At 43.8% G+C, this 27,961-nt stretch overlaps 2 protein-coding genes and 2 long non-coding RNA genes across 4 annotated transcripts in view; 3 read left to right on the top strand and 1 right to left on the bottom strand.

Annotated features, from left to right (window-relative positions):
* Window positions 1-417: 417 nt before the first annotated feature.
* Window positions 418-6,054, bottom strand: ECHDC3 (enoyl-CoA hydratase domain containing 3). The gene is made up of 5 exons (XM_030238573.2): window positions 5,903-6,054; window positions 5,695-5,816; window positions 3,431-3,528; window positions 2,387-2,587; window positions 418-912 (listed from the first exon to the last, which is right to left on the bottom strand). Exons 1-5 carry the CDS (start codon window positions 6,028-6,030, stop codon window positions 583-585), a joined length of 879 nt encoding a protein of 292 aa, XP_030094433.1. The 5' UTR covers window positions 6,031-6,054; the 3' UTR covers window positions 418-582.
* Window positions 3,805-15,193, top strand: LOC127059139 (uncharacterized). Its single transcript, XR_007776613.1, has 3 exons — window positions 3,805-5,507; window positions 7,277-7,389; window positions 15,129-15,193. It is a non-coding gene; the product is annotated as an uncharacterized LOC127059139 (long non-coding RNA).
* Window positions 15,194-18,638: 3,445 nt separating this feature from the next.
* On the top strand, window positions 18,639-24,371 carry LOC127059135 (uncharacterized). Its single transcript, XR_007776605.1, has 4 exons — window positions 18,639-18,761; window positions 18,869-19,044; window positions 23,821-24,037; window positions 24,249-24,371. It is a non-coding gene; the product is annotated as an uncharacterized LOC127059135 (long non-coding RNA).
* A 1,170-nt stretch (window positions 24,372-25,541) lies between these two features.
* USP6NL (USP6 N-terminal like) overlaps window positions 25,542-27,961 on the top strand; it is a 112,960-nt gene continuing 110,540 nt past the window's right edge. The window contains exon 1 of the mRNA XM_009086901.4: window positions 25,542-25,672. The gene's annotated coding sequence lies outside the window, so the exon portion shown is untranslated. The remainder of the gene's footprint in view (window positions 25,673-27,961) is intronic.

Raw genomic sequence — 27,961 nt, 5'->3', positions numbered from 1 at the left:
CTCATCCTCCCTGCAGTCAACAAAACTCCCTAGAGCTGGGAGTTGAACTGATGGTGGAAAATCAGGATTTGTGGGGGACAAGCTGCTGATACCCACAGTTCACAGGAAGATATGAGGAGCAATGGACAACTGTGTTACAGGCTTCTGTCTGCAACACTCTAACAGTACTGGAATCCATTATCATACCTACTACCATAATCTCTGGAATATGTCCAAGCCCTTCAATATTTTATTAATAACAATAAATAACAATTCTCATCCTGAACTATGGAGGGGAGATGCTGAACAAGGTGATCTGAGCTCCCTCTCAGCCCCTGTGACTCCATATGTAACCAGAGACATGTTAACTGTTTTTTGCAGCACAGAGTTCCTTTTAAAACCACAGATTAAATTCACTGCTATTAAAGAAAACCCATCTTCTTTGATTTTTCTTAACATTTATTACATACTTAGAGTAAATTTATTGTGTATGCCATTTGTAAGAAGAGAAATTTAACCTTCAGTAAGAATAAAAATATAGTTCCCAAAGGCAACTGCGTGAAGAATCATAAAGCACAGCTAAGGTTTGTTTAGAGACAGGACTCATTTCTTCTCCTCCTGAGAGTGTGACCAGACAGGCTTACGCTTCTGAACAAAGGCTTCAATGCCTTCCTGCCCATCTCTCAAAGTCAAATTATCTACCATGACCTGAGTAGTTATTTTGTAAGCAGTGTCAAGGTCCTGGGTTATCTGTCTGTAAAAGGTGGCCTTCCCCAAGGCCAGGACAGATTTGCTGCTTTCACATATCTTCTGAGAGATTTTCATGGTCTCTTCTTCCAGCTTGTCTTCTGGTACCACCTTGCTGATGAGCCCGTGCATTAACGCTTCGTGGGCAGAGAGAGGTTCACCCGTGAAAAGCATCTCCAGTGCCACCTGAACAAGGAAAAATATTGTAAGTCAACCCAACTCAGTGCTTTGCTCTGTTTGGGGAATTTCAGCCTCCTCCTTCAAGTACAAGTTATTCTTTTCACAAATGATTTAAGTGTTTTGGTCTTTTAAGCAGCCAAGGACCTGTTAAGAGGTCTCAGCAAAGAGAAGGACTGAGTCTAAAACTGGTCTCTTCAAACCTGCCCACTGCTTCCAGCTGTCCTAGGCTGACAGCCCTGGGTTTCTTTTCAAAAGCCCACAATCTCTAGTGATTGCTGTAGGAATTAAAAGAGAAGCAGATCCATCTACAAAGTCAAATGACTGAACTTGGTATTTTAAGCTGGGCATATGTGCAGTTTTTGACAACACCTGTCCTAGTTTTAAGTTTAATATGAGTGGTTTTAAATATGGACTTTTTATAGCCACATTATTTCAGTCTCCTGCTGCGTCCAGCATCTGGTGCTTGAGGTTTGAAACTAAAAAAAATCTCCCAAATACTCAGTGACTATTCAATGCTATGTATCAATAAAGTTTTCCAAGGCTCCTAGAGCAATTGACCAATGCCCGAATCATAAGAGCTTATTATCCTCATTAGCATCTTTGTTCTGGTAGCTAAACAATGGCAACTTCTTTTGTTAAAAGGTAAAAATTACCAATTCTGGGAACTGTAGGAAATATTCTTATTGCTTTGAAAAGTGGCACAGAGAAAAGTATTTCCCACACATTTTTAAAAGGTAATCCTACAGCCCAGAAATACTAACTCAGAAACAGCTGCAACTGCACACAAGAGCAGACCTGGAAAAATCCCCCATGGACTCTATTTGAACAGGATGTCCCTGCAGATGGGAAATTTCAAGCTGAAGCTTTTATCCAGCAATGGGATGTGTGCAGTTCAGTCACTGCATCTCAGCAGAGCCCTGCTGGGCTTGGACCATCTGCCTGCATGAATCCAATTGGCTTTACAGGTTGTACTATTTTTTATGCAGTGAGAGATGTGCAGCCACAATCAGTAGGACATAAAACAGGAAGACACTATAGGAGGGTTTTAGATGCTATTTAAAGCATCTTGATCTACAGCCAGGCAGATCCTGCTGGCAGTGAAATGTCATTGCCTGGCAAGAATTGATGCCTCGGTGGGATTGTTATCCTGAACTTGCAGGGGTTTCCTCCTCAGGGGAGGACATCATTGGCTAAAGCCCCTGAGCTGTCTGTTGGAAAGGAAAGGGATTGCTGAGCTGGTGGGCTGCTGGGACGAGCTCGTGCTGGTTGGAGTCACATCAGTAGAAAGCTGCCTTTCCTAAACAAGAGTTCACCCTTTATTATTTTTCCCAGTCCAAAGAGTTATGGAGATGCCTTTTGAAATAAAGTATTTTGAATGTTGCACTGCAGGAAAATAAAGTTCAGGCAATGGAACTGAAACTCCTAACATGGGAATCAACTTTATGCAACATTATGAAGAATATCTGGAAAGGACACTTACCTTTCTTGGAAGAGATCTGCCCAAGGCCACAGCTGGTGTGGAGCAGAACAGCCCAATGTTTACTCCAGGAGTAGCAAACTGAGATTTCTCACTTGCCACTGCGATGTCACAGCTTGCCACAAGCTGGCAGCCAGCTGCTGTAGCCATGCCATTTACTTTGGCAATCACTGGCACTGGAAGCTTCTGGATTAAAGTCATAACCTGCATGCACAAAAGAGGGGTCAGTATGGAAATTCAGGATGACACAATCCTGTTTTGGAAGCCATCAAAAGTACCTTCCTCTCTCTATTTACCAAAAATCCCCCAAACTGTTGGATCTTGGTTCCTTTCTGATGAAAGGATGATGAAGGGCCTGTGGATTTCACACATGGCTTTTACAGCATTCCTTAAATATGGGCTCAGCAATGTCTTACAGATCATTAGTACTGCAGCAACTAGAACAAAAGGTTTCAAAGTACTCACTGTTGTCACACTGAGGAGGATTAGGGGTCAAATTCTAGCTCCACCACTATCAAAGGGGATTTCGCCATATCTCCAGAGGCTCTAGGATTCCCTTTAACTTTCCCACCTCCCTGACCTGTGTCTTTAACAAGAACTTGGACAACCAGTGAGTCAGATCTTACTGTCACATTGTTTACTTGTTGTTTAAGCTGATCCTGAACTTTTAACTAAATAAATGCTGGGAAAGAACATTTGATCACAAGTGATGTGAAAGTGGTTATCTCTAGACTTCTAGAAAAGACAAATTTGCCCAAATACTCAGCTGCAAGGAACACTGACTAAACTAAGGAACACACCCTGACTGTGCCCATTGTTGGAGACATGCACATTGCCATTCTAGCCCTTCTATGTACACGTAGAGAAATCCAGAGCAAACATAATTTCACCAGGATCAGGCATTAAAATAGAAGAGCAGCAAAAATCAAGGAATATGAAGGAATAATCTGTACTTTAGCTAGCAGATGACCAATGCTGTCCCTCCTTAAACCAATGCTTGCTCTTAACAGCAGGCAATGGCAGAGACACTCAAGAAGAACTGCTTACCTCTGCACATAGTTCAAATACTTGGGAATGATGCTTCACATCATCTTCACTTGACAGCTCCTTTAAATCATGGCCCGAACAAAATACAGGTCCTTTAGCTGCAAAGAATTTCAGGAAAAGTCAGTCTGAAGTAATAAAGAAATCAGGGGTTGAGCATATCAATGTCCCAGCTTAAGGGACCTCAATGACACGTCAATGTTCAAAAAGGAGTTTGGGGAGGGAGTTTTGAACAGAACTGCAAAATGTTTCCTTCTGGGTTTTGTGGTAATTGCTACAATGCAACATTATTTAAGCACAGTAACACCCTTTACTACTTTTCAAGGTCTCATTTTACTTCCATTGCACTTAACTCAGTCAGAAAGAATGCACTTCACCTCTGAGCCCAGTTTTGTGTAAGGATGTTCAAAACCAGCTCCTCAGTACATCACAAGCTTATCAGCCGGAGCAAGGCTGGAGTGCTCTGCTTTCAGACTGATAAATATACTTAGTCCACTTATTGTACCCAGAATTAATTATTAACTTTTGCTTAATAAGCATCAATATTTTTCCTATCATGGTGCTGAAGGTCACAATGGAAAAAGAAAGGAAAAAGCTCCTGTTCTCTGCTACAGGAGAACCAGAAGGGTTATTGGAGTGTTTTCTCCACTACTAAACTGTCATCTACAGAAAACCCCCAAAAGCATGTTTAGGGTTTGGGCAGCAAAAGAGGAGGTTTCTGTGGAACCAAACTTTGGATTTGCTAAGATCAAAACACTTGATATAGGTATACAATCTTAACAACAGCTTTCCTTTGTCATGCGACTACCTGCCACTAGAATGAACCAATGTGATGCTTTCCAGTCCATCAGAACTTCTCAGATATTTGTATGGCTGTGACATTTCCAGCTACACCTATGCAGATCAAAACTTACCTATGGATTTATTTCTTATGAACCAGATTATTGGGACACAATCTATCCAGAAATAACCAGACAATTGTCAGTCAGCTCATGGGGTTGGCAATATATATCTGGAGATTAATTGCATTAATTTGAACCTCATTAAGGAATCCACATCAAAGTCTGTGTTAAAGGCCCAAAGCATTCTCTGAGGAATCTTTTATTTTCTTGCAATTTCTTCTTTTGTGTTTTATTCAGCAGGGGAATTAGAAATAAACAGGAATGTGCAATTTCTAAAAAACCAAAAGCAGTTGTGCACACAAACTCCCAGAGCACTGCATTCCCAAAGAAGAGCCTACAGTGTTTTGCAAATTTTCTAACAGCTGTTTGAAATGAGGAATATGCATATTTAAACTCACCCCTGTGAAATCAGCTCTCTTCTACTCTTGTGTGTGTGCCCTAATACACAGAGTTTTCCCCTATGTGTAAGAAACAGCATGATCCTAAATTAATAAACCAATTTATCTGAGGTGTTTGGAAGGAGGGAAAAGGAAGGTTATCTTAAAATAGCAAGAGGAAAAAAAAGATGGCTTAAGTACATCTCAAGTTTCATTATCTTTAAGAACTCTACAGCTTAATATGTAAATGGAAGGAAACTGTAACAGGCTCTGTGAGAGGCTGTTTTACCTCTGTGGGTCGTGGGTGTCAGTGGTATTGATATTGCAGTCTTTCTTTCACTGGAGTGTTTTTGAAAATAGTTCTGACAAACCAAATGATGAGGCTGATCCTGGCTCAGAGCAGGGAAGCAGAGCACTTGATTTGCAGAAGCCTTGTTTTTCACTACAGTCTATACCTGTCAACAGGGCAACAAGCGCTATCCTACCTTTGCCTGTTTCTGCACAAAACCCCTATGTGGGGATGTTAATGCTTTACTTTGGTAACTCTTAGGACTTTTTTTTTTTTGTTTGGCTTTTGCTCTGTTCAAAGTATTCCTTCCATACAATCTTAAAACCAATTAACCCTGACCCTAAAATGCCAAGTGTAAACACCCCCATACCCCGACTGAATTCAGTGCTAACATTTTGAAACATGTTAATGCTGAGACATGCTGGCTAAAACCAAAAGCGTAACAAAACCCCAGTCAGTCGTTAGTGCTGAGTTAGGAATGAGGAATTAAGTACAGGAGAGAGGAAGCTGGGGTGAGTATAGAGGAAGAGCGTGACAGGGAGGCCTGCCGGGCACTGACAGCCGCGGCAGACCATGGGGGCGTTAGGGAAACACACAGGTCCCTTCCCGCCCCGTTTCCTGTAATTCCCAGCGAGGTTTGGGTTTCGGCCCCGCGTTGGCCGCTGTGTGCCCGTGCCCGCCCGGCGGGTGCCGCGGTACCCGCGATGACGATGACGCGCAGCTCCCGGCTCTTGACGTCGTGCAGCAGGTCCCGCCGCAGGCTCTGCAGCATGGGCAGCGACAGCGCGTTCCGCCGCCGCGGGTTGTTCAGGACGATGGTGCTGCAAAACCCGTGAAACACAGCGCGGTTACGGTCACCGAGCTCCGAACGCGGCCGCGTCCCGGAGCCCCCGGCGCCCCCGCTCACCGCACGCCCCCCGTCTGCTGCCGCTCCGTCAGCGGCTCCGCCGGCGAGGCCTGCCCGGCTCCCGCGGCCGCGGCGCTGCTGAAGGCGGCCGTGAGGCGCCTCGGCAGCCGGCACAGCCGGGCAGCCATCGCTACGGGGTCGGGTCAGGCCGGGCCGGGCGGGCGGAGCTCCGCGGCACCGGGGTTGGCAGCGCGGCCCAAGCCTGAGCCCGGCCTAGTGCTGCCGGGGCACAGGGTCATAGAATCGACTGGGTTGGAAAAGACCGGTGAGAGTATCGAGTCCGACCTATGACCAAACAGACCCTGTCAACCAGACCATGGCACTGACTGCCACGGCCAGGTTTCCTTATACAGCTCGAGGAACAGTGACTCCACCGCCTCCCCGGGCAGCCCCAATGTCCAGTCACTCTTTCTATGAAGAAATTCTTCCCAATGTTCAACCCAAGCCTCTCCTGTCACAGCCTAAGATCATATCCCCTCGTCCTGTCGCTGCTTGCCTGGAAGGTGAGCCTGACCCCCACCTGGCTGCACCCTCCTGTCAGGGAGTTGTAGAGAGTGAAAAGGTCCCCCCTGAGCCTCCTTTTCTCCAGGCTGAGCCCCCCTCAGCTGCTCCTCTTCAGACTTGTGCTCCAGCCCCTTCCCCAGCCCCACTGCCCTTCTCTAGACACTCTGCAGGACCTCAATGCCCTTCCTGAGCTGACAGGCCAGAACTGGGCACAGCACTCAAGGTGTGGCTCAGTGTCCCTGGTGCTGCTGGACACATCATTCCTGGAACAGACCATCCACACAGAGCCTCCCTAGGTCCTGCTCTCAGACATGACTCCTGCCCTGGAAGGCCTGGGTGGGCAGTGGTATCATTAATGAGTAGCTGGGGTGTTGGAGAGCACTCAGAAATGTGATAATTTTTTCAGATTCCACTGAACACTTGGATCTGTGACTGTGGGATGGAGATTAGGACTGTGCTGAGCGAACTTGTCAGTGGCACTGGGGTGGGATCTGTCATGACAGAGAGGACAACAGTGTCATGCAGAGAAAATGACATTGTTTTGAGGCCCAGAGTAACTGGCATGACATGACATTCAGTTCTGCAAGGCTACATGGGAGCTAAGAAGATCATAATTTATTTGCTGGGAACTCATAATCTAGAAATTGTAATGAGAAATGCCTTGTGTGTTCTAATTGGTTCTACAGAGTCAGTCTGTAGTCCATAGGATGTATTCAAGAAGAAAAAAAAAGGCAAATGAGATTTTAAGGGGTGGTTTGGTGATTTTAAACTTCAAATGTAATTTTAAAATTCAGAGTATTTTAGGGACTTACAGGTACATTCACAGCTCTTCCTGAATATTGCTTATGCTTCTGGTCACCTGTGTTCCAGAAGTCAAGCTAAAAGAGAGGCAGCCTGTGGCTGAGGCAGCTGGGGAACAATCTCATCTGCCAGGAGATGCTGACAAGCCAAAAGACCATGCAGCCTTTATCCACATGATACAGGTACCCTAAAATGGAATAGATTTATGTCCAGCATGTGCTCCTTGTAAGTGTAAATCTGTGCTCCTGCTTCCTATGTCCCTGTTTTTGTGAGTTGTTGCAAAGCACTTGTAGGTTCCCAGAGGTGTCTCCAGTTTTTGTCAGTGTCTATTGAACCCCTGCAGCTTTTTTGACTGTAGTGGCAATTGAGGCTTCTCAGTTGTGAGCATCAGCCTCATAAAAGAACCTTTTGGATTTTGTGTTTAGTAATATATTTACTTACACAGCTATTAACAGCTTAGTGTGGAGATGCACTTTCTTCTTACTGATTTTATGTTGCCTAACACAATGACCCCTCAGATTCCTGGGCTTTGTGGCTCTACAGTAAGAGGCACAATAGGTTTATGTATATTTATTCACATTTTTCAGTGTTGAAGGTCACTGTCAGACCTGAGAGCTAATTCTGCTCTGGGCTTTCCCCACATGACCATTTTCTTTTTCTCAGGGTTGTTTGTACCTCATGGTCATTCACTGAGAAGTTCTTCCAAAATTTACTTTTAATATGCAGTAGAAATTTGCAGAAAAAAAATATTAAAATTCCCATTTAGATAATTTTATATAGATCTCAGCAGTTTCAAAGTCCCTCCTTGGTTTGGCAAAGGCCAGCACACCGAGAATCCAATGTGTGTGCTGTTCTGGGAGGTGTTCCCAATCCCCCGAAACTCTGACCACTGACCTCTTTCAAACTTGTGAATACCACCTGATATTTTTTCTTCCAGTTCCTTCTCTTTCTCTATCTGCTTTTCCCTTTTCTGTCCATTCCAAGGAAAGAGTATTTTTGCAGTCTTCTCCAAAAAGCTTATTTTTTATATAGTGTTTCCAGCTCTCTGGAAATTCAGTTCTTTTTAACTTTGATTGACAACCTCATGTTTCCTTTCACACCCACCCCCATTACAGATTGTTTTATGGCTGCAGTTTCCCCAATGCATTTAGGGGACCTGCTGCTGCCTTCTCTGAGAAAGTACTGAAAAAAACTTTCTGATTTCAGGCAGATTTGCTTTTCACAGCATTTGCCAGCAGCATTGTGGTTATGGCTGAGCTCAGAGTTTCAATTGGAGACAGCCAGAAGCCAGGATTGCAAGTACCAGACAGGGCTTTTCTAACCTTTAGCTGTATAGATCCTCATAAAAAATAAAAAGGGAGATTACAAAGGACATGACATGACTTCATCCTTAAATAATTCCAGAAACTATCAGGGTATCACACTGTGCAGGAAAAGATGTTTTGAGATTCAGGTGTGCTTAGCTGCTGTAAAGCCCTCTGTGCTCTCCATTGTGATGTTTCTAGCTAGCATGCATGGACAATAAAGATACAGGATCCCTTCCTACATGAAGCACAGGTATTTATTTGGGTCTTTATTTCCTTGGCTTTCAGCAAGCCCAGATGGGATGGGAATCTTGCAGGAGCACCTGCTGCTAAAAATAGCAGGTCCACCCAGGGCAAAGGCAGATCTTATTGGGATGCAGCTGAAATGTAAAATACATCCACATATGTAAATTGACAAATTTATCTATAAAGACATTCCTATTAATTGGAATGCTATGATGAAAACTTGGTACTATTTTATGGAACATGAGGCAGACACATCCTTAGCAGACTTTCATGCAAATTATTTCTTGTCAAATGTTGGCATTCCCAGAGGATCTTGTGACCTGATTTTCAACACTGCTGAAGGCATTTAAATCCCACTGGGATCCAGAGGGGTTTGGCACCTTAAGAACTCAAAGACTGCTTAATTCTGCTCAGGTGTGCAGTAGTTCCAGGATAACAGGGAGAGCAGGGTCCTGTTCTTGCACTCAGGCCAAGGAAAATCATTTATTTCCCTGCTTTGTAAATTCTGCTAGCAAAGAGATAGACTAGTGCATCATGGTTTCTCTGATGTGGAACCCTCCAGGACTGACTAAAGAAAAGATGAAAAAAGATTTTGCATTTTTTGTTTCCATTTAGCAAGGGTTCTGAGCTGAGTCCCAGCACCACAGGATGGGTGCTGTCTGTGTAACATTTTTGTTGTGTCCTTAGACAATTTGTGTTTTCTAGATTGCTGATAGAAATAGCACAGAAACTTCAGGAAAATACTTAATTGTGCTGGGATTTTCTAAGAGCATGAAACACTTTTATTCTGTCCACACCTCAAATTCCCATGACCCTGCTACCAAACCTCCTTTGAGTCCTAGCCCTGGGTTTTTTTCTTTGAAAAAAAAAAATCTGGGAAAGGTAATTTCTATTTCAGCCTTCTCTTTATAGAGGCTCTAATTACTAATAATGAAGTAGTAATTAAAAATCAGTTACAGGATTAATGAATAGGACACTATCAGAAACTTTAGCATGTACTTTAGGAGAAAGTTATGTTTAAAAAAAATTATTCTTCTGCTAAAAGAAAGGATTTAAATCCAGCTTTAACTTCATGACTGCCATTGAGAATTTGCAGCAGCCTATGAACCAGGCTAATCAGTCAGGCTGCCAGTCAGGCTCAGATCAGGTCCTTCCCTGGCAGTACTGCTGCCTCCTGCCTTTACATTTAGCATTCCTTCAGCAAACAATCCAGTGTCCTGTTTGCTCTTGACATTAAACATAAAGCTCCCAGCGTCATTTCTGCTGCAATGTCTTGCAGTTCATGCTCAGAGCTGTTTCCCAGACACTATGTGGCAGCACTGCTCCGTGTAATGGGTGCTTCTTATTTTCCCTTCTGCTTGTGAACCAGGTGATCGACCAAAGCCCTTTTGTCACTACACCCATTCCTGCTCCTCTTCATTTGCTCTCTTTCTCTCATCCTTCCCACACTCATCTTTTATCCTATATTGTCCTCCCTTTTAAAGTGATTTATATTTTCCTGGCGTTAACATTAGATTTATTTTTTTGTATGTGAGATTCTTGAGATGTGAACAAAGCCTCATATATTTTATAATGCTGGTCAATAACAAGCTTGGAAAAAGGTGATATTTATTCCTTCCCTTAGAGGATCGAACCTTAGGTTCCCAATTTAGATACTTAATCCTGCAAGGCTCCCTACACAGGCAGTAGAGATGTTCCCTCCCCTGCAGGGCTGAGCAGTGCCTAAAGGAGCTGCCTGCTCCCAGTGCCTCTCCAGGCTCCTCCTGCTCTCCATCCATTGAACCGGTGTTGGGGTTTAATTCCAGCTGGGCATCAGCCCAGGGCAGCCACTCCCTCACCTCCCCCAACTGGTACAGGGAGAGAGTCAGAAGAGTAAAACTGAGGAAAGTCATGGTTGACATAAAGACAGTTCAATTGGTAAAGCAAAAATGGTGCACAAAACCTAAGGAATTCATTCCTCACTTCCCATGGGCAGTCGGGTGTTCAGCCATCCCCAGGACAGCAGGGCTCTACCACATGTAACAGTGACTTGGGAAGACAAACACCATCACTCAAAATGTCCTCTCCTTCCTTCCCCCAGTTTTACATGCCAGGCATGACCCCATATGGTCTGGGACATCCCTTGGGTCAGCTGGGGTCAACTGTCCTGGCTGTGTCCCCTTGCACTCCTGGCCTCCTCACTGGTGTGGTGCGGCGAGGAGCACAGAAGGCCTTGACCTTGTGTAAGCCTTGCCCAAAAATAACAAAACCATCTATGATCCATCAACTGATTCCAACACAAATCCACACCAGCCCCATACCGGGTACTCTAAAGAAAACCAGCTCTGTCCCAGCCCAAATCATCAGTAGGGAACCAAAGCAGACTGGCCTGATGCCTCTTGCAGGGCATGTGAGCTTTCTCCTCACCCACATGAAGGTAGAAATACTGACCTAAGCCCAGGGACCTCAATGGAAGAAGGAAGTACCAGAATCCTCTCAGCCTCATGATTCTCTAAGTGTATCTCAGGATTCACTTCCAGACTTCAGTGCCTCTTTGCTGTGGTTACAGACAAAAACATTGCTGTGAATGAAGAGATAAATTGTAGCTACTGTCTGGGGCCAAGAGCAAAAGTTTGCCTAAAGTTGTCCATACTTGGGAACACCCTCTATTGTGGCCTGGTTTTGCTCCAAGCCCCTTCTGCAAATGACAGTTCTCACCACAAAATTGCACCCTCTACCCAGCTTGTCCCTGCCTCTGCTAGTAACTACTTTACTATAGCAAAATAAATTGAATTTTCTGAACTCTTCCGGTTCACCTGTTTCCTGCTCCTTGGCCAATTTTCAGCTAGTTTCATTTTCTTTAAATCCTTTTCATCTCATTAGAACCATCGTATAAGAACCAGATAAAATATTATTTTTTCAATTAAATTGGATTTTTTTCAAATAAGAGTACCAAACTCTTACAAATGAGCACAAGAATGACAGAATCCTAATAGTTAGTGGTTCTTTGGCACCACCAGCATCAGAAGCTGCACAGGGATAACACAGACAACATCCACCTTGGGTAGAAAAGTTTATGAAGTCCCAGAAAAAATTAGTTCAGTCAGGAACTGAAGCCAGTCATGTCCACACCACAGTGGGGCAGGACAAGGAGAAGGGGGAGGTTTTTATGTGTCTTTGCAACATTTCTTGCAGGGGGCTTGACAAAGAAAGCTGCTCATTACTGGGTGGGTGGTGACTCACATATCTCAATGGTGTGTATTCTACCTTATCTTACTTCTTATCTCCCCGGTGCTGTGTCAGACCTGGCAGGACAAGTAGCCACCAGGGAAGCTGCCAACTGCTTGTGTGCATTTTCCTTATGGAAGGAAGTGCCAGGCTGCAGGTTGGGCTCAGACCATGCAGCTGGCCCTGATACTCTCACCACACACTTCCATCTTATCAAGGCCACACATGTTAAATTCACAGTGTGTTGGAACAAAGGCAGGGGCGATGGCCTGATCCAACACAGCTGTCTGATATTGTGGAGAAACATCCTGTAACTCTCTGTGTCAAAGTGCTCGTGGTTCCTGTTTCCAAGCAGAGGAAGCAGTAATACAGAATGAGCAAAGAAAATGATTCCGTGTTTAGGAAATACTAACCCAAAAATTAAAAGGGGCATTTTTATAATAAAGAATTATTTTAGTTTTGAAGGAAAAAGCTTCAGGAAATTATGTCTGCCAGTCCCCTGGATCTGTCAAGGAGATTGGAAGAGATGCTAGAAGTTGTTGGAAAATTATTGCTGAACAAACAGACACAAATGAATGCCTGCCCTGAGGAAAAGGCTGCAGCCCAGGCTCAGTGATGCTCTTTCTGGTGTGACCTCCTGACCAGTCCATGGGTGTGCCAGTTGATACACAGCTCTCAGAGCCACCCTGCTCTCACCCAGCCAGGAGCTTTGGGCTGTGGAAGAGAGCTGAGACATGGGGTGTTTGTGTTTGTGCCACAGAGACACACTGGAGAGAGGATTTACATGCATGGGGAAATTCAGGTGATTGTAACAGTGCATGACAGAATAAAAATAAGCTGTAAACAGTGTTTACTAGTCCTGTAGTTGAAGAAAGAACCCGAGTTGATCAGATAAAAATCCCTGACACTCCGTGTCACTTGCCCTCCTGCTTCCTCCCATCTCTTCAGTCTTCCTCACCCTGAGCAAATGTGGTGAGAAGAGTGCAGGCTTTTGGCAGGTCAAACACAGCAGTGAAGCCAATGAAGTCTGTGGCTCCTCTCTAATTTGAGGTGGTAATTTGGGTCTCCAGTCTCAGTCTGGCCTTCGGTGTTCTTAGGAGAAGTGGATACTTAACATCACTGAGAACCCCAGCCTGCAGTTAAATGTAGCAGGAGACAGACAGTCTGATCCTATTTCCACAGGAAACCAGGCTAAAATAACCTTCACAATCTTGTTAAACTCCTACATTTAAAATGACGCTGTTGTTTTCATCAACAGCCTCCTGCACAACAGCAACACTACAGTGAACTAGAGATTTTCATCATTATCCATCTGTTTTATTGAAAGCTGAACCAATCAGTACTGTTTAATATGGCAATGGATATCAATTATCAATGAACATTTTAATGAATTAATCCCATTAGTGATTTTTTAGTTTCATTTATTTTTAACAGCTGACTGACTAGTTTATCTTTGTTTTTATTTTTACATTTCATTCCACTTGTATGAGAAATTTGGGCTTGGGCTTCACAAGACAGCAGGAGAGATGTACATGCTGATTTCTCCCTCTCTTTTCATCAGAGGCAAGGAAATCAAATGCTTCCTTGATTTACATCCTGCTTAATCCCACTGACAGTAATTTACCTAAATCTGGGTACATGATTTGTTAAATTAGACCTGTACCGTATGCAAAATATGAGGGTTTGGCTAGGTCTCTTTGAAATAATGTAGCTTAATTTATCACTTATTTTTAAACATGGCCACCTGCTTTTCTCCTTCATCAGTGTTTATATGCATAGTTCTGGAGGAAGCAAAAGAAGACCATTCCTAAGTAGTAAATTTATTTAAATTTGGACTTCAGTGATCCTTGTGGGTCTCTTTGAACTCAGGATATTCTATGATTTTTTAAAAAATTTTCTCCTTGTTTCAGGAGTACCTTTTGTACTTGGCATGTTCAGCTCTGGCAATTTGGGTGCCTTGGCTGACACTACTATTCCCAGCAGGAAACCTTCAGGGAGATGAACAGCACATATTTAGACATCTGAGACAAATGAAATAGGATTATATTAATTAATTGCAGCTGTGAAGTTTTTCAAGTTCTTCATGTTTTTCATGAACATACAGATTTGGCTGTTGACAGTGGCACAAGGTTTCATTTGAATTGCTGAGGATGGAAGAGTTTCTGACTTTGCAAGGCAGCTGAATCCCAGTTCAGTTTGAAGCTGGTGGCTGGGTTCTTACAGATTTCACTGTCATCAGGTTTCCATCTGCCAGTTTGCTGGACCTGGCACAGCAATTTTCAAGCACTGATACTTGTAGCAACTCATGACAGTTCATGTAAGACCTACTTTCAGCTTTGGGATGTGCAGTGCCATCAAACTGGACTAGATCTAGATGATCTTCAAGGTCTTTTCCAACCAACACATTCTGTGATTCTGTGATAATATCATCAGTGCAGTCTCAGAGCCACAACCGTAGAAAAAGGAATTTAGACAGCACCTTGAATCTCCAGTGCTCCCAAAATTACAGAGGTACATAATTGCACAACTTTTTGATACTGAAAGACCAACTACTTTTCTTCAGTTCACATTAGCACTAATCAGTTGTCTAGATCTGGATCAATCCATAGAAGTGAAATTACAGGGACATTAGGGAGGTAGTAAATCATGCTTATTACACCAGTGCCTAAGGCTGAGAAAGTACAAAGCTCTCCCCAGAAGACACTGTACTCCCTGCTCCAAAAAAGCTCAGAGCTGGAGAAAAGCAGCTGAATATGTTTATAAAGTGAAGGCTGTAATTTGGGAGCAAGCACATAGTACCTTGGTGATGTTAGACTTGGTTTGAGAATACAAACAGAAAGAGGAGAGAAAGGAGAAAAGACACTGAAAAGAGGATTGTTGGAGTAACAGTCCCAGGAGTGGAATGAAGCTGATGTAAGAGATTTTGAGCACAGGGGCTGGAACAAACAACCAGTGAATGTGGGTGAATGTTGAGCCAGCACTGCAGAGGGGCTCTGGGGGTGGCTGTCAATCCTGCCTTGACAGCTGCTCTCAGGGCTTGCTTCTTCCCCATCTGAGAGCTGGTTCCCCCAGAAACGGGGATTGTTCTCAGTATAGGTGTGTGCCAGAGTATTTATATTTAATTTCTTTTTTTTTTTTTTTCCCTGAACTTCTTTTTTAAGCAGATTTAAGGAGTGAAATACACAAAGTACACAGATGGGCATTTGCAATGTTATGTTGAAAATACTGCTCCAGATCTCAAGTTTAGGAACAAAAGGTGGGTATCCACATGCTAAACTGGAGAAACTCTAATGCTGGTTTGAAATGAGATCTGGCTGCTCACAGTTTCATTGATGAGATGTTTTGATACCGCCTTGTTTCTTCTCTAGATCAGCTCTAGGCCGCCTCAGGATGTGACCTGTGCTGAGGGAGTTCTGTAACACACTGAGCTCTCTGTCAGTTTCTTCCATCTGCTCAAGCAGGGATTAGAATTCCTCTTGAGGAATCCCCATTTTCTTTTTATAGCTTCACACTGATTCACCATGGGAAGGGGTTCAGTTATGAGGAATGTTGCAGGCTCTGAACTATATCCTGCTCAGCTGCACACCTACAGCTTCCACTCATTTGTAAAAAAAGACTAACATGCATGCAAGAGGGTAATTTGGTTCTGTTCCTGTTATTAGACCTGCGTGACTTGATATTACTCAGAAATAGTTTCTGGCTTTTGGACGCCTGTTATTACCATTAGAAGTCTTTACTACTCTTTGTAGGAAGGGGCAGGCTTTAGATGAAGAATAATTCTCCATATCCTCAAGTTCTACTGTTCAGTTTCCAGTTATGTCCAAACATGACAGCTGAACAAAAAAGCCAGTCTCCTTTCTTTGTATGTGCAGGTAATTTGTAGCTGCATTCTGTCCAAAATTACAAATATGCAAAAAAAATGTGGAGGTTTTTTTGACCTATTTCTTTGATCCAATTCCCATCCCCAAAAGGAAATCAAACAATGTCCAATCCTGCAATAAAAACCATAAAGAACAAAGGATTATTTTAATGCATTTTTTAAAAGTGTACTTAAAAACTTTAGGTATAGTTGATGCAGCTGGGGGTAGGAGAGTGCAGTGGATGAGCCCCTCTCAGTGCCCCTTCCAGCTCTTTCTTCTATGATAATATGATTGGGAAGAGGATAATTATCAGTAATATCCAGTGTGAACACAGGAGCAGATTTGGAGTGCTGCCTGATTGCAAGGTATTTGTCTGACACTCATTGTCATTGCATGAGAATGCTTTAATAAGCATTGAAAATATTCCATTACATGGACCATGTCTGGCAAAAATACACTCTCTGATGTTTTGTGCTCTGTATAAATGCCAAGTGTTTAACACATAGACACGCAATGCTACCAGCTGAAAACAGTAAAACCTGTAAACCCTTGATTCCTATTTGCAACAGAAATACCAAGAATCTTTCAGTTTTAAGATTCTTTAAGAATCTTTAATATAAACACTTTATTTTCAGTATGCATGAACAATGACAAAGGGTGTTTTTTTTCTATTCAGAAATAGATAACGACCTTATAATCATGAAAAGGACTAATGAGACTGATCTTTTTCTTCAAATGCAGATCCTGTTCTGGCACCTGAACAGCTGAGTAGGAGGTAAGAGTATATTTAAAGACTAGACACCACACAGAGCAGATTCCTGTTTGGATCTTGTACTGGTTTATACTCAGTTCTCAGCACTTCAGATTATATTTTCCAAACACTTTATTCCTCTCCATTTACTTCATCAAAGTAATTCAAATCTAGATTTTAAGCCTGTGTTTCTACTGAGTTGTCTGGAAGCAGATTCATTTACCTAATGTAAAGGTGAGACTCAGCACACAGATTAAGACACCTAAATTTAGGTGTCTGCATGTAGGTGCTGACCTGTGAGGTGGCAGTGGAAGCTCCAGCCGGGCCAGGAGGCACCAGGACTCAGGGCTGGTTAGCTTGAGAGGGCTCCAGACTCACTCACTGGGGGTCAGATCTCAGCAAGTACTTATGGAGCAATTCCCCAGGGTCTGGAGAAAGTCTGGAGAGTGGGGCTTAGGGTGCCATCAATGCAGTCACCTGTAAGGGTTGTAAAATGAGCTCCTTCATGCCCTCTCAAACCCTTTGAGTGCCCTCCAGCCCCCAGAATGGGAGCCCTGACACCTGGTTTGCACACAGGCACATACACTGTGGACATAAAGACCTCAACCTAAGGTTAAGTGAGATCCATCCCACCCAAGGAAGGGATCCTCTCAGGTGACTTCATACAGGAACCAGGCTGTAGAACAGAGTTCAGAACTCAGGATAAGCAGTCTCACAAAAGCAGTGGTTAGATTACACCTGTGGCCCTGTTTATCTATGGCTTGCCTGGAGCCTCTGCACATACCAGGCTCTTCCCAGCTCTCCCACAAAGTCTAGACAAGAAGAAAAAAATATTTATGGACAATAAGGGTGTGGGGGTGTGGCCAACAATTCCTTCTTCCCATGGAAAAGACCTGGGTGTGACTGATGCAGGACACAACATGATTGTCCTTTTCTATCTCAATGCAGCTGTTTCAGAACAAAATTGTAAAGAAAAGGTTGATGCAGCTTGTGTGACAGATTTTCCTGACTGTGTGGAAAGTCCAGGATGTATTTTAGGTGATGCATTTTGTGTCACTTAATGAACTGATACCGTAACTATGTTTGCCCTGCCAGAGGATTTCTAAACTCTTTGTACCAACTAATTTTAGTTGAGAGACAGTACAATGAATTTACTCCATTTTCTGCATTTTCCCAAATTCAGATTTTACCCTTTATCTTAACTGAAGCAGCAGCAGCCCTGTGTATTTTCCATTACCTCCTCCCATGCTCCTAATAAAAATTCAACTATGGGTCAAATCCTTGGCTGGAAAGAGTCTATACAGTCCAGGATCTCCTTTGTATAAAAAAGTTACAAAAACAGGATGTGTTTTATTTGACTAGAGTGAACTTAATGGTCATGGGTCGTTTTCATTTAAGACACATTTTTTTATCATGGTTTTCAAATATATTTTGTTTCTTAAATGACAGCAAGAAGTAAATGTATTTTTCTTAGTATTTTTTCTTAAGAATCTCAAGGCACTTTGCTGGCAGTAATTTGCTAAATATTGCAGCCTCCCTATACAGTGAATATGTCACTACTGGCCTTATCTGCTTTCTCAGCTTTCAGGCTTATTTCCCTCCAGTGGGAGGGAAGACCTGGGTGCTTTCCAGTCTAGAATTATTAAGAGGACAGAAACACCATATATTTTTATGTACTTTTTTTCCTTTTTTTTATCACTTGTATTTTTCTTCACTTGTCTTCCCAAACTGAAAGCTTGATAATGAATTCTTCTTTATTTCACTGGCATATTATTCTTTTCCCTTGTATTTAAGTACTCCCCAGCAAGTCTCCAGTTTGCCCTGTTCCATTCATTCCTTCTGGAAGGGTTTTCAAGTTTTCAAAGTTCACCTCAGGAAGATTTCATTATAAGAACTCAAGGAAAATAATATAATCTTGCTTTAAAACACTTCCTTCCTCTGTTTTGCTGATGAATTATAACAATTCACAATACCATCTGGCCAGCAAGTGGTACAGAACTTATTTCATTGTTTTAACTGTATTTGTTTCTTTTAGTTATAGAGCCCATAACATGAGGATTCCCCTGCTGCTCTTCTGTTCTGTTCAGACCCAGAGTACAACATGAGATCAAGATGTGCCCAAATGTCTGCGGCTGGGCTAGAAGTACCCCTGGAAAATGATCTGTAGAATTAGATGGAATTAGAACGTGAGTGCTGCGGTGGAGGGCAAAATGCATGTCTGAATTTTCCAGCTTGATCTATTTTCCATAATCAGAGGAAAATCTGAAGAGAAATCTGACTTTCTCTTTCTTAGGGGGATTTTGTAAAACTTCTTAAGCTCATAGACTGAATTGAAAAGGGGAAAGGAACCTGTTTTTTTGAATCCAGCTTTGACATAACTCTGAATAATGGAAATGGAACTGGACAAGACATTTTGAAGAACTTTCTACAGTCCAAGCTTTGAGGAATCTCACAGAACAGTTAATGAAGGTGAGTAGTGCTCAAGCTCAAGATAAGGAAGGACAGCCTCCATCCTAAAACCTAACTGACAAACTAAACATAGTCCAGCTCTAAATTTGATCCCATGTGGATTGAGAGCATTAGTGGTGATAGAGAGGGGAAGTACCACACCTGAGCTTCCTCCCAGATCACCTGCAGCACTCAGTGCATGAGGAGAATGAGACCTCAGGGTTTCTAGGTCTTCCCTCCAAGCACATTTGGAGCACTTGTGAGTATCAGACTTTCAATATATAATTTGAGGCCTGATGCAATGTGGATCACAAGGTGGTGCAATTTCAGTGAAACTACTGCTTCTTATTCTACAGCTGTTAGTTTAATTCACTTGTTTGATTTTGAAAGACTGTGAAAATGAAGAATTACTCAAAACAATCTCTAGTGACTATGAATGTTCTTACAGCTCTTACCAGAAGGTGAATGTTATGGTGTAAAGGTACAGAGCACTCAGCAGCAGGAATTCACTGTCTGTCCCATGAGCAGGGGCCGATCCTCAGGGTCAGTGCTGCTCCACACAACCTTACTGACAAGTGTCATGCTTGGCTTTGATTGTTTGACATAGAACTTTTTATCACCAGCTTTTTCATATAAGCTGTGGCCAGACAATAAAAGGCAAAGGTCAGCGCCACATTAATGACAGAGGGCATAAAGTTCTTAGAATTTATTTTTAGTTCACCAAACCATTCTAGTCCTGAGGTTTAGATTATTTAAAGCAAACATTGCTGTATACCCAACACATGGTATTTTCTCCCATGTTGCCTCAGTTCCACATGCTCATGTCATTTCCATGTGAACTACAGCATAATGCAAAGCTGTGTTGTATTCTTTTAATTTTTACACTGAAGGATTTCAAATGGAACCTAACATAATTAGATTACATGTAATCTCTTCCCATTTTGATCCTATTCTCAAGAGTGTTTGCAAAGGAGCTTACTTGAGTCTTAAATGCACAACTTGAAATCACTCTGACGGAGATGAATAAGAGCAGCATGCTCTTAGGAAAACATCCTGATGTGCAGGACAAAGCCTCATGGCTTTATTCAGTGAGAAAGGTGTCTCCATGGGCACTTCAAAAGTGTCCACTTCAAAATCCTCAACACACAATTTTTTCAAATCCTGCACAAAACCTATAGCAAGTTGATTCAGACTCTTTCCTTATCCATTTGTCTCCTGAATCAACATGGACTCCTATTCATACCTGCTTGTCCCAGGCTTCCATAGAGCTGTGTGGTTTCTATTCAAGTGTCAGCCACTGAGATAAACTGCAGTTCAGAAGGGTTTTCAAAGAGCCATCACCTTCCTGGGAGTACATTAAAAGGGATTATGCATTGCCAGACAGCAAGTCTTGTCAGGTCAGGGCAAAACAACATTTTAAGCCGATTGGCTCATATATCTCAAGGTATGTGTGTCCTTGCACAAATTCACTTTCCCCTCAACCCAGTATTTAAGAAAATCCATCTATCATGATGTTGATCCATCTGAAGTGTGGTCAGATTAAATCCTGCTTATTATCTTGAGGTTACCAAAGGAGAAATATCTCTGGATGTGATAGTGAATTACTGGATTGTAAGGAAATTTTGAGAAAAACAGCCTGTTATTTGGTAGTTGATGCCTCACCTTTCAGAAAGCTCTTCCTTGCATAAAAAGGATAAAGCATGTTTACACTTCAGAGGTATTTGCTGAAAGTTTGTGTAGCTTCATCCTGCTTCACAGTCTCAAGCTGGCTTTATTTGCCAAAGGTGAGGGGTGCCTTTATTAGCGATGGTGGCTGTGTGCAGGGACCTTGGCTTCCCTACAGGATGAAACGGGGTACCTGATGTACCTGTGAGCACACCCTCTTCACCGGCCAGGAACCTGAGTAACCTCATGTCCCTGTGTCTGAGCAGCCTGACCCTGGGAATTGCAGCAGTGGCCCTTCCCTGGGGAACGAACTCTGTTCCTTGTGGGTGTGAAACAGCTTGAGAGTGCATGCCCACCCTCTCGTTGGCTTGTTTCACTCTACAATTGCCATATGGGCTTAGTTAGGGAAAAGATAAGTGCGACAGGACTTCCACTTCCCTGGCAAGCTACTTCTGCAGTTAAGGCTTCGTAGGAAACCTTCACGCTGCTTTACCCCGAACAGGAGGCTGACCGAACACAGATGGCTCAAGGCAGAGGGGGAAGAATGTGTTTAAAAGCAAAGCCCGACTTGCATCCCCCTCTTCACGTTGTGCTACATAAATTCTACATGAAGCGGAGCTGGGAAAAGACTCTAAATATCACATTGTGGAAAAAAATTAGTTTGATCTTTCACAAGGAGCTTTACCTGAATATATTTCTGCTCCATCAGTCATTCACATTTGTCTTTCTGCTGGTTTCAGCAGCAAATGGAAAAGGTCATAACGATGTAACTTTTGCGCTACATTAGACAAGTAATTACACCTTTTTCAGGATCCACTAGCACAGCACAGAGTATCGACACATTTTATTACAGGCTTCTGTTTTCATTCACTTGTAACTTCATGAAAATGATTCCCTTTGAGGCATTTAGATTTGTTGGTGTCTAAGAAATGATTCTATTTATGTTAACTTTGAGTTGCTTTTAACATTCTGGTAGTTATGAGTGAGTGATAATAAACTTTAATAGTGACTGTGCTTTGAAAGCTGCCTCTATAAATAGTCTTGAGATTCCTGGTTCCTTGTCCTACTCTAACTCTACATCAGATCTGCACTTTACAAGAATATATCTTTCAGCTACTCTCCTGGAAAATCACAAATAACCTGACATTTTGTTTTGTTGTGCATCATTGCCAGTAAGACCTAATCTTCTGTCTTATCTCATTTCTTCCTCTGTTTTATGTTCTACTTTTCCTTGATTTGAAAGCTGTATGATTTGATTATAACTTTTCCCTCTTTTTCACCAAATCCCCTTGCCTCTGCTCTGGGAGCAGGATGAAATCCTGTTAACAAAAATCTAAAACTCAGGTTCAGGCAAATATCCCAATTCATGTTTTAAAGCCCATCCTGTGCTTCAGTTTAGATGCAGCCACAAGTTTTCTTCAGCCAGGCTTTCTGAGTTTTGCATTTGCTGGGCACAGACAATTGTGCACTGTCTATATACTCAATGTAGAAAAGGATGTCTGGGAAGTTCTATAACATAGGAGATACGGGTAAGTTTTTGGTGTTGTGATGTTTCTCAGTGCACTGAAAAACTACTTGGTATTAAGGAGACCTTTAAAAAAAGGGGTTTTGTACTGTGTAGGTGTATTAAATGTTGTTCTTTGTGTAGTTTTCATAGAAAAAGAATCTTGAAAGTTAAATCAACATATAAAAGGAGAGAGAGATAAAGACATGAGGGAATATTGAAGTAACAGAATAAGACAGAAGGAGGTGAATGGGAAAAGGCAAGAAAATGCTAGAGGAGACTGAAAATTTGGGAAAAAAGGAAGGAGAATTAAAGAAAATCTGTCTTGACAGACAGGGGAGACAGAAATAGCTCCTTTCATTAGGCAGCAAGCACTGCACACATTCAAGTCTGATTCCCATGGCAGGAGCTACCAAAAGCAGGAAGAGAGGCCTGAATGGGTGAAACCTGAACCTCAACAAACCAGCAGAGCCTGTGGACAATAGGACTGGCTGAGGGCAAAGTGAACATTCCCAACCAAAAGGAAAACAGTCCTTTAGGCAGTCAGAAATAGTGAAGCAAAGGGGAAATCCTCCTACTCCAAGTCCCACCTGACTCCTGCTTTTAACACAGCCCTTCCTAGGTAATGCAGCATCTCCAAGCGGGCTGCTGCTCCTGGGTGTGTACAGGCAAACCTCTGCCTAAATCATCAGTTCTGCAGAGCTCCTGGAAATGGCAATGACATGATCAGGCAAGGGATGGGCTGGAAATAACACCTGAAACCCACCACTTTCATTTTGGGGAAAATAAACAACAGCAAACGCAGCAGGTGGTATAGCAGCTGACTGCATTTAAGCTTATAAAATACTAAAGTTCTGGAGCAGCTTTTTTGGGAATAAAGAAGGGGCAGGGCCACTCTCATCTATTAAAAAATGGCTTGTGGTCTTCCTGAAGAGATTGATAAAGGATTTAATCATTCTGGATCTGTTGTAAATTGTGCTGAGTTCTATCAGATCTGTGTTTAATAAACTAAAATGAGATGAATTTATTACTCATTTTGCAAATTTACTCCAGGTTGTAATGTTGATCCCTCATTCTGCACCTTTTGTACAGCTCCAGGGCCTGGAGTTGTTACTCAGAGGCACGTGGCACTAAGTGGGTGCCTTATCCAGCATGTGGGATGCCACCTCAGAGCTCCTGGTACCCCTCAGAACTCTCTGTTCCCCACAGGCACCAGGGACCCTCCTCCTCTCACTTAGCTGCAGGTGTAGCCCTGGAGTTGTGCCCAGCTCCTTCATGTTAAAGTCATGATGTTCTCCAGCTGTGTTGTCCCAAAGACTCTAAAAATGACTTCTCTTGCAGAAAGAAGGAGCAATTAAATGTTTTCTCTTCCTTTACTTCCCTTGGCTAGGGCATGGAGGTTAGTCAGAGCAGAGTGAAAGGTCCTGGCTGGGAACTGTGCTGCTGGGAAGCATTTGGGAAGCCTCTCTCTAACCTTGGGGAGCATAGAGAGAGTTTGGGGTCATCATCTGCCCCCATCCAGGACTGGGATGTCCCCTACTTCAGGAGGGAGAGGTTCTCCACTTCCATTCTATGATGTGAAGCTGTGTTCTATCCATCTCCATTGCTAAGTCCTGCTTGTTTTCCAGGTTCCTGATCTCCTTACACATCGAGCAGTGGGAGCTGTACCCAATCTGCCAGCTACATGAGTGAACCCCATCCCTCTGGCCTGGAGAGGTTTGGACATAACGTCATCCCTGCCTGGGGGCTTGCCCACAGGAAACTGGAGCAGCATTTATCCTCGAAGAGCTTCCTGTGGGAGTCATTCCTCTTCTCAACTCACATACCCCTGCTGCTAGGGCAGAGGTGGGTTTTCCCTCCCAGCTCCTCATCCTCTTCTCCATGCAGGTAAAACCACAGGTTACCCGGTGGGGTGTCCCCTCTCCCTTGAGCAAGGGGATACCTGCTCCTAAGAGCAGAGACTCTGGTCTCTACTGGTAGGGCATGGAAAATTCCCTCTTTAAGCTCCTCTAAAAGTTTTTGGTGGCTCTCTTTAATTGCCTCTCTTAAATTCCAGAAATCCTCCGTCAGTCTCTCCATGGATGAGATGTAGGCCAATAATGGGGCACAGATAGTTTCTTCATGTGTCTGGAGTCTGCCAAACCAGAATGCCCACTTCTTCTTCTCCCTCCTTCCATGCCAACACTCCTAATGACTTGGCACATGAGAACGTTTTATGTACCCTGGATGCTGACTGGATTTTTAGGGAATTGCTTGTTATCTGGAAAGATTATCTCCAGCACAGCTAATTCTCTCACGCACCAGGTACTTTCCGAGTGTTCCACTTGTCTTGGCACTCTGAAAAGTCTTCTTTGCAAAGGTATTTCTCCCTCACACTTGACAAGAGTTGCCTCTGGAGATTGGGAATTCCTGGTCTTTTCCTGATCCTCTGGCCAATACCTGCATCCCAGGACAGGGATCCCAGTTGCTTGGCTTCATTACCATCCAGTGCTCCACTGTCGGTCACAATAAGTCTTGCCAAATATTCAGTGATTTAAGTGGAAATAATCTTTAAAGAAATAATTAAAATCACTTCCAAAGGGAGGAACTGTTGGAAATTATAACACTTTCCTAATTAATATTTTAAAGTAATTGTTTTAATTAATCAAAATTAGTCCCAGTGTATTAGTCTCAAGGAGTATAATTCTCCTCTTTAGCCAGCACGTTGCTAAGTTTCTTTTGACAGATTTATTAGATCACTGAAACTTTCAGGTTTGCTAGACTAACCCTGATAAGCTTCAATGAAGAAAGAAAAGCTGGACACCAAGGATCCAAAATTTATGGCTCTCCAAGGACATATTGGAGTAACCAGAAGAGACTAACAAAGACATTGCAGCCTAACGCTGTAGACTCTGTCAGTGATAATTGATAAAGGCTGAAAAATGTGGACTAATTAGCACTAGAAGCAAGAAACCAATAGAACCAATGAACAATAATTTGTTTGCTGAAAATGTGTGAGTGAAAAGTTTTGGAAATGGAGTGCATACGGCTGGAGTTATCTTCTGAGAATAAAGTAACGCCTACTCCCCAACACTAGAAAATAAAGGGTCCGGGGGTTTGATTTATCCCGATGTTTTTGGTGTCACACTAAGGAGCTCAGAACTGGACGCAGGAGAATGGGTGTCCATACTGGCAGCCTTGGCAGCTCATGCAGCACAGCCAAGAAGTTTCTGAGGGCACCAGGACTGTTTTGTGTTTTTCCCACCTTTTCCCCACAGCAGCTCCCAACACCGGGCAGGCGCCTCGTCCCGAGCCCAAGATGGCGGCTGCGGCGGGTCAGCCCTGTGGGAGGGGCGGGGGCGGGGAGGGTTTCCATAGCGGCGGTGTCACATCGGGGCACTTCCTGGTCGGAGGCTGCCGGTCCCGGGGCAGCGAGCAGGGACGCGCCGCTGGGGAAGGCGGCGGAGGGAGGCCCCGGGAAGAGGAGGAAGCCGAGCAAAGGTAGGGACAAGCCAGGACTTTGCTCCGGCCATTGTGCGGCCCCGGGATGGTCGGCTGGACCCGTCCATTGCGGGGGTGCGACGGGGGCCGCGCGTGTGTGTGTTGGAGGTGCCGCGCCGGACCCTCCATTGAGGCGGGCGGGTTCCTCCCGGCTGAGTGGGGGCGGGCGCTACCATCCTCCCCCGGGGGGGGGCGCATCCCCGCGAGGCCGGAGAGGTGGAAGTGGCGGGAGCCGGCTCCTGCAGGGTAGTGGGGTGCTGGGACTGTTCCATTCCCAGCGGAGGGGTGTGTGTGTGTGTTTGGAGGCTCCCTGCTCTTTCTGCTGAGGAGGGGGCGGCGCGTGGGGGGTTGCGGGACGCTGCAGAGCCGGGAGTGCTGGGGGAGCCCGGGGGAAGCCCTGTGGAGATGACCCTGGTCCCGTTGTAAGGTTGGAGTGAGGTGTGGCGGCGTGAGGGGCCGCAGTCAGAGCGGGGCTGGGGGGCTGTGCGTGTGGGTGTGTGCATGAGGGAGTCACGGCTGTAGGTCCGATACTTGGGGCCTCCTTGAGCCCCCCTCTTCTGGCCATGTGGGAGGCGACAGTGCCGCCCTAGTCGGGAGTAGGGAGGATTTCTATGGCTGAACCCTTTAATGTGACTTTCTGGCACCGCTGCTCTCTCTGTACCTGCTCCCTCCTCTGATTTTTGTAATACTTCAGGTATGTGGTGGAAAGTGCCAGGCTGGCAGCGGTGGGCTGGGACAGGGCGTCCCTCAGGCTGTGCTCAGCCCTTGGGTCTTCGTGGCCCTCTCCCAGCCCTCAGTCTCCGCTGCGACTGCCAGCAAAGAGCCAATTATTATCAGGTGTTTCAGGTTCTTTCTCTGGCGTGGATGGCTGCCTGTAGAAAACCACCGAAGCCACTGAGCTGCCAGCTGAACGAGAGTCAAGTGGTGACTTAAAAGTCACTGTCTCCAAGCTCCTGTACCAGTTGTTCACCCGCATATGCTCGAGAATAACTTTCTTTGTGCCGTTTACTGCTTGGAGGAGGCAGCTGCACTGGAAACTGGCTGTGAGGGAAGCTGGTTTTCAGCTTTCACTGAATTACAGTGGAGTGAAAACAAATCCGCATCTGCCCTGTTCGCAACAAATGGATCTTGTGGAGGATCAGTTCAGTTAGGATAATTATATGAAATAATTGTTTTCTATGTTTTTTTAGCTTGCTGCGCGCCCTGCAATCTAGAGCTGCTGTGTGACAGTCGAAACTCCAACTCTAGCAGGCGTGTGTGTATTAAACGCAGCGGCCAATCAGCAGTGCCTGAAACTAAAGGCGATTTGCCTCAACGCTTTGTAGTGTAAATATTCCTGCTATGAACAAAGGAGGGTGTGTCGTTGGGCTTGTTTCATTTGTACTTCCATGTGCTTCCTCATCTGTTGCCAGTCAGTGATTCTGTGTAGGTTCTGAAACAGTAGCAATTGCACTTTGTTGTGAATTGTGCATTTGTGCTGTCTTGGGCGTTTTACTGAGCCGGTTGTGCTCAGAGGCTTGGTGCTATATTAGGCATTTTTGTTATGTTCTTTTTAATAACTGTGCTCTGAAGTGACTTAGTTTTACTCCTTTTTAACTTTTGTTGTTTCTGATTATAACTTTTAAGTTCGTTCAGCTGAGATGCATTGGAAAATAAGTATTTAGTAGAACTGCCTTTTAACCAGCTGTACCTCTGCCCTCTGATTGTATAGCACAGAAACCACCAATTTCAGACTTAATGTTTTGCCAGCCAGCTATCTGTGCAACTCTAAAACATAGTGTTTCTGAAATCTGTCTGTTTTCCGTGAGGGCCCATAATGTTTGGTTTAAAGAAGATGGTAAATGACACTAAAATACTGATTTGTGCAAGTCAGGCTCTCTTTAGGCTGTTTTGTCTTTGTGTGTTTAAGCAGGGCAGTTGCACGCTGCCCCTGTGATTGCTGGTTCTTGGGAACTGGGGGTATAAATTCTTAATGTTAACTCCTTAGTATCTAACTTAAACAGATTCTACAGTAACACACACACAGGCTAGACCTGAATCTTAAATTGCCAACTTAAAGGAAAAATCTCTTCTCTGGGTGGAATCATACTGCATAGAAGTACAATATGCTGTAATTTGCTTGCAATCTGGCTCCTGCTAATTATCCTGAAACAGACTATTGGGTAAAAAAGAGACCTGGCACCAGCCATGGAAACAGGTGATTGAATGTATTGTGAGTGTGTGTGAATTTGAAGTTGCAAAGAGCTTTGCAGGTTTTCCTGTCAAATCTCAGCTCAAGTGCCAGTAGGT

Source organism: Serinus canaria, chromosome 1A (genome assembly GCF_022539315.1).
Source record: "Serinus canaria isolate serCan28SL12 chromosome 1A, serCan2020, whole genome shotgun sequence".
Lineage (NCBI taxonomy): Eukaryota > Metazoa > Chordata > Aves > Passeriformes > Fringillidae > Serinus > Serinus canaria.
Note: the sequence above shows the minus strand (reverse complement) of the source record. Positions and strands in the feature narration are given on the sequence as shown.

What these genes read in the sequence shown, in the direction of transcription:
- ECHDC3 (XM_030238573.2), bottom strand. Translation starts at nt 6,030, where the DNA reads ATGGCTGCCCGGCTGTGCCGGCTGCCGAGGCGCCTCACGGCCGCCTTC. An exon ending in GCGCGTCATCGTCATCGCGG is followed by an intron (nt 3,529 to 5,694) that starts GTACCGCGGCAC and finishes AATTCTTTGCAG; the next exon opens with CTAAAGGACCTGTATTTTGT. An exon ending in GCAGATCTCTTCCAAGAAAG is followed by an intron (nt 913 to 2,386) that starts GTAAGTGTCCTT and finishes TTCCTTGTTCAG; the next exon opens with GTGGCACTGGAGATGCTTTT.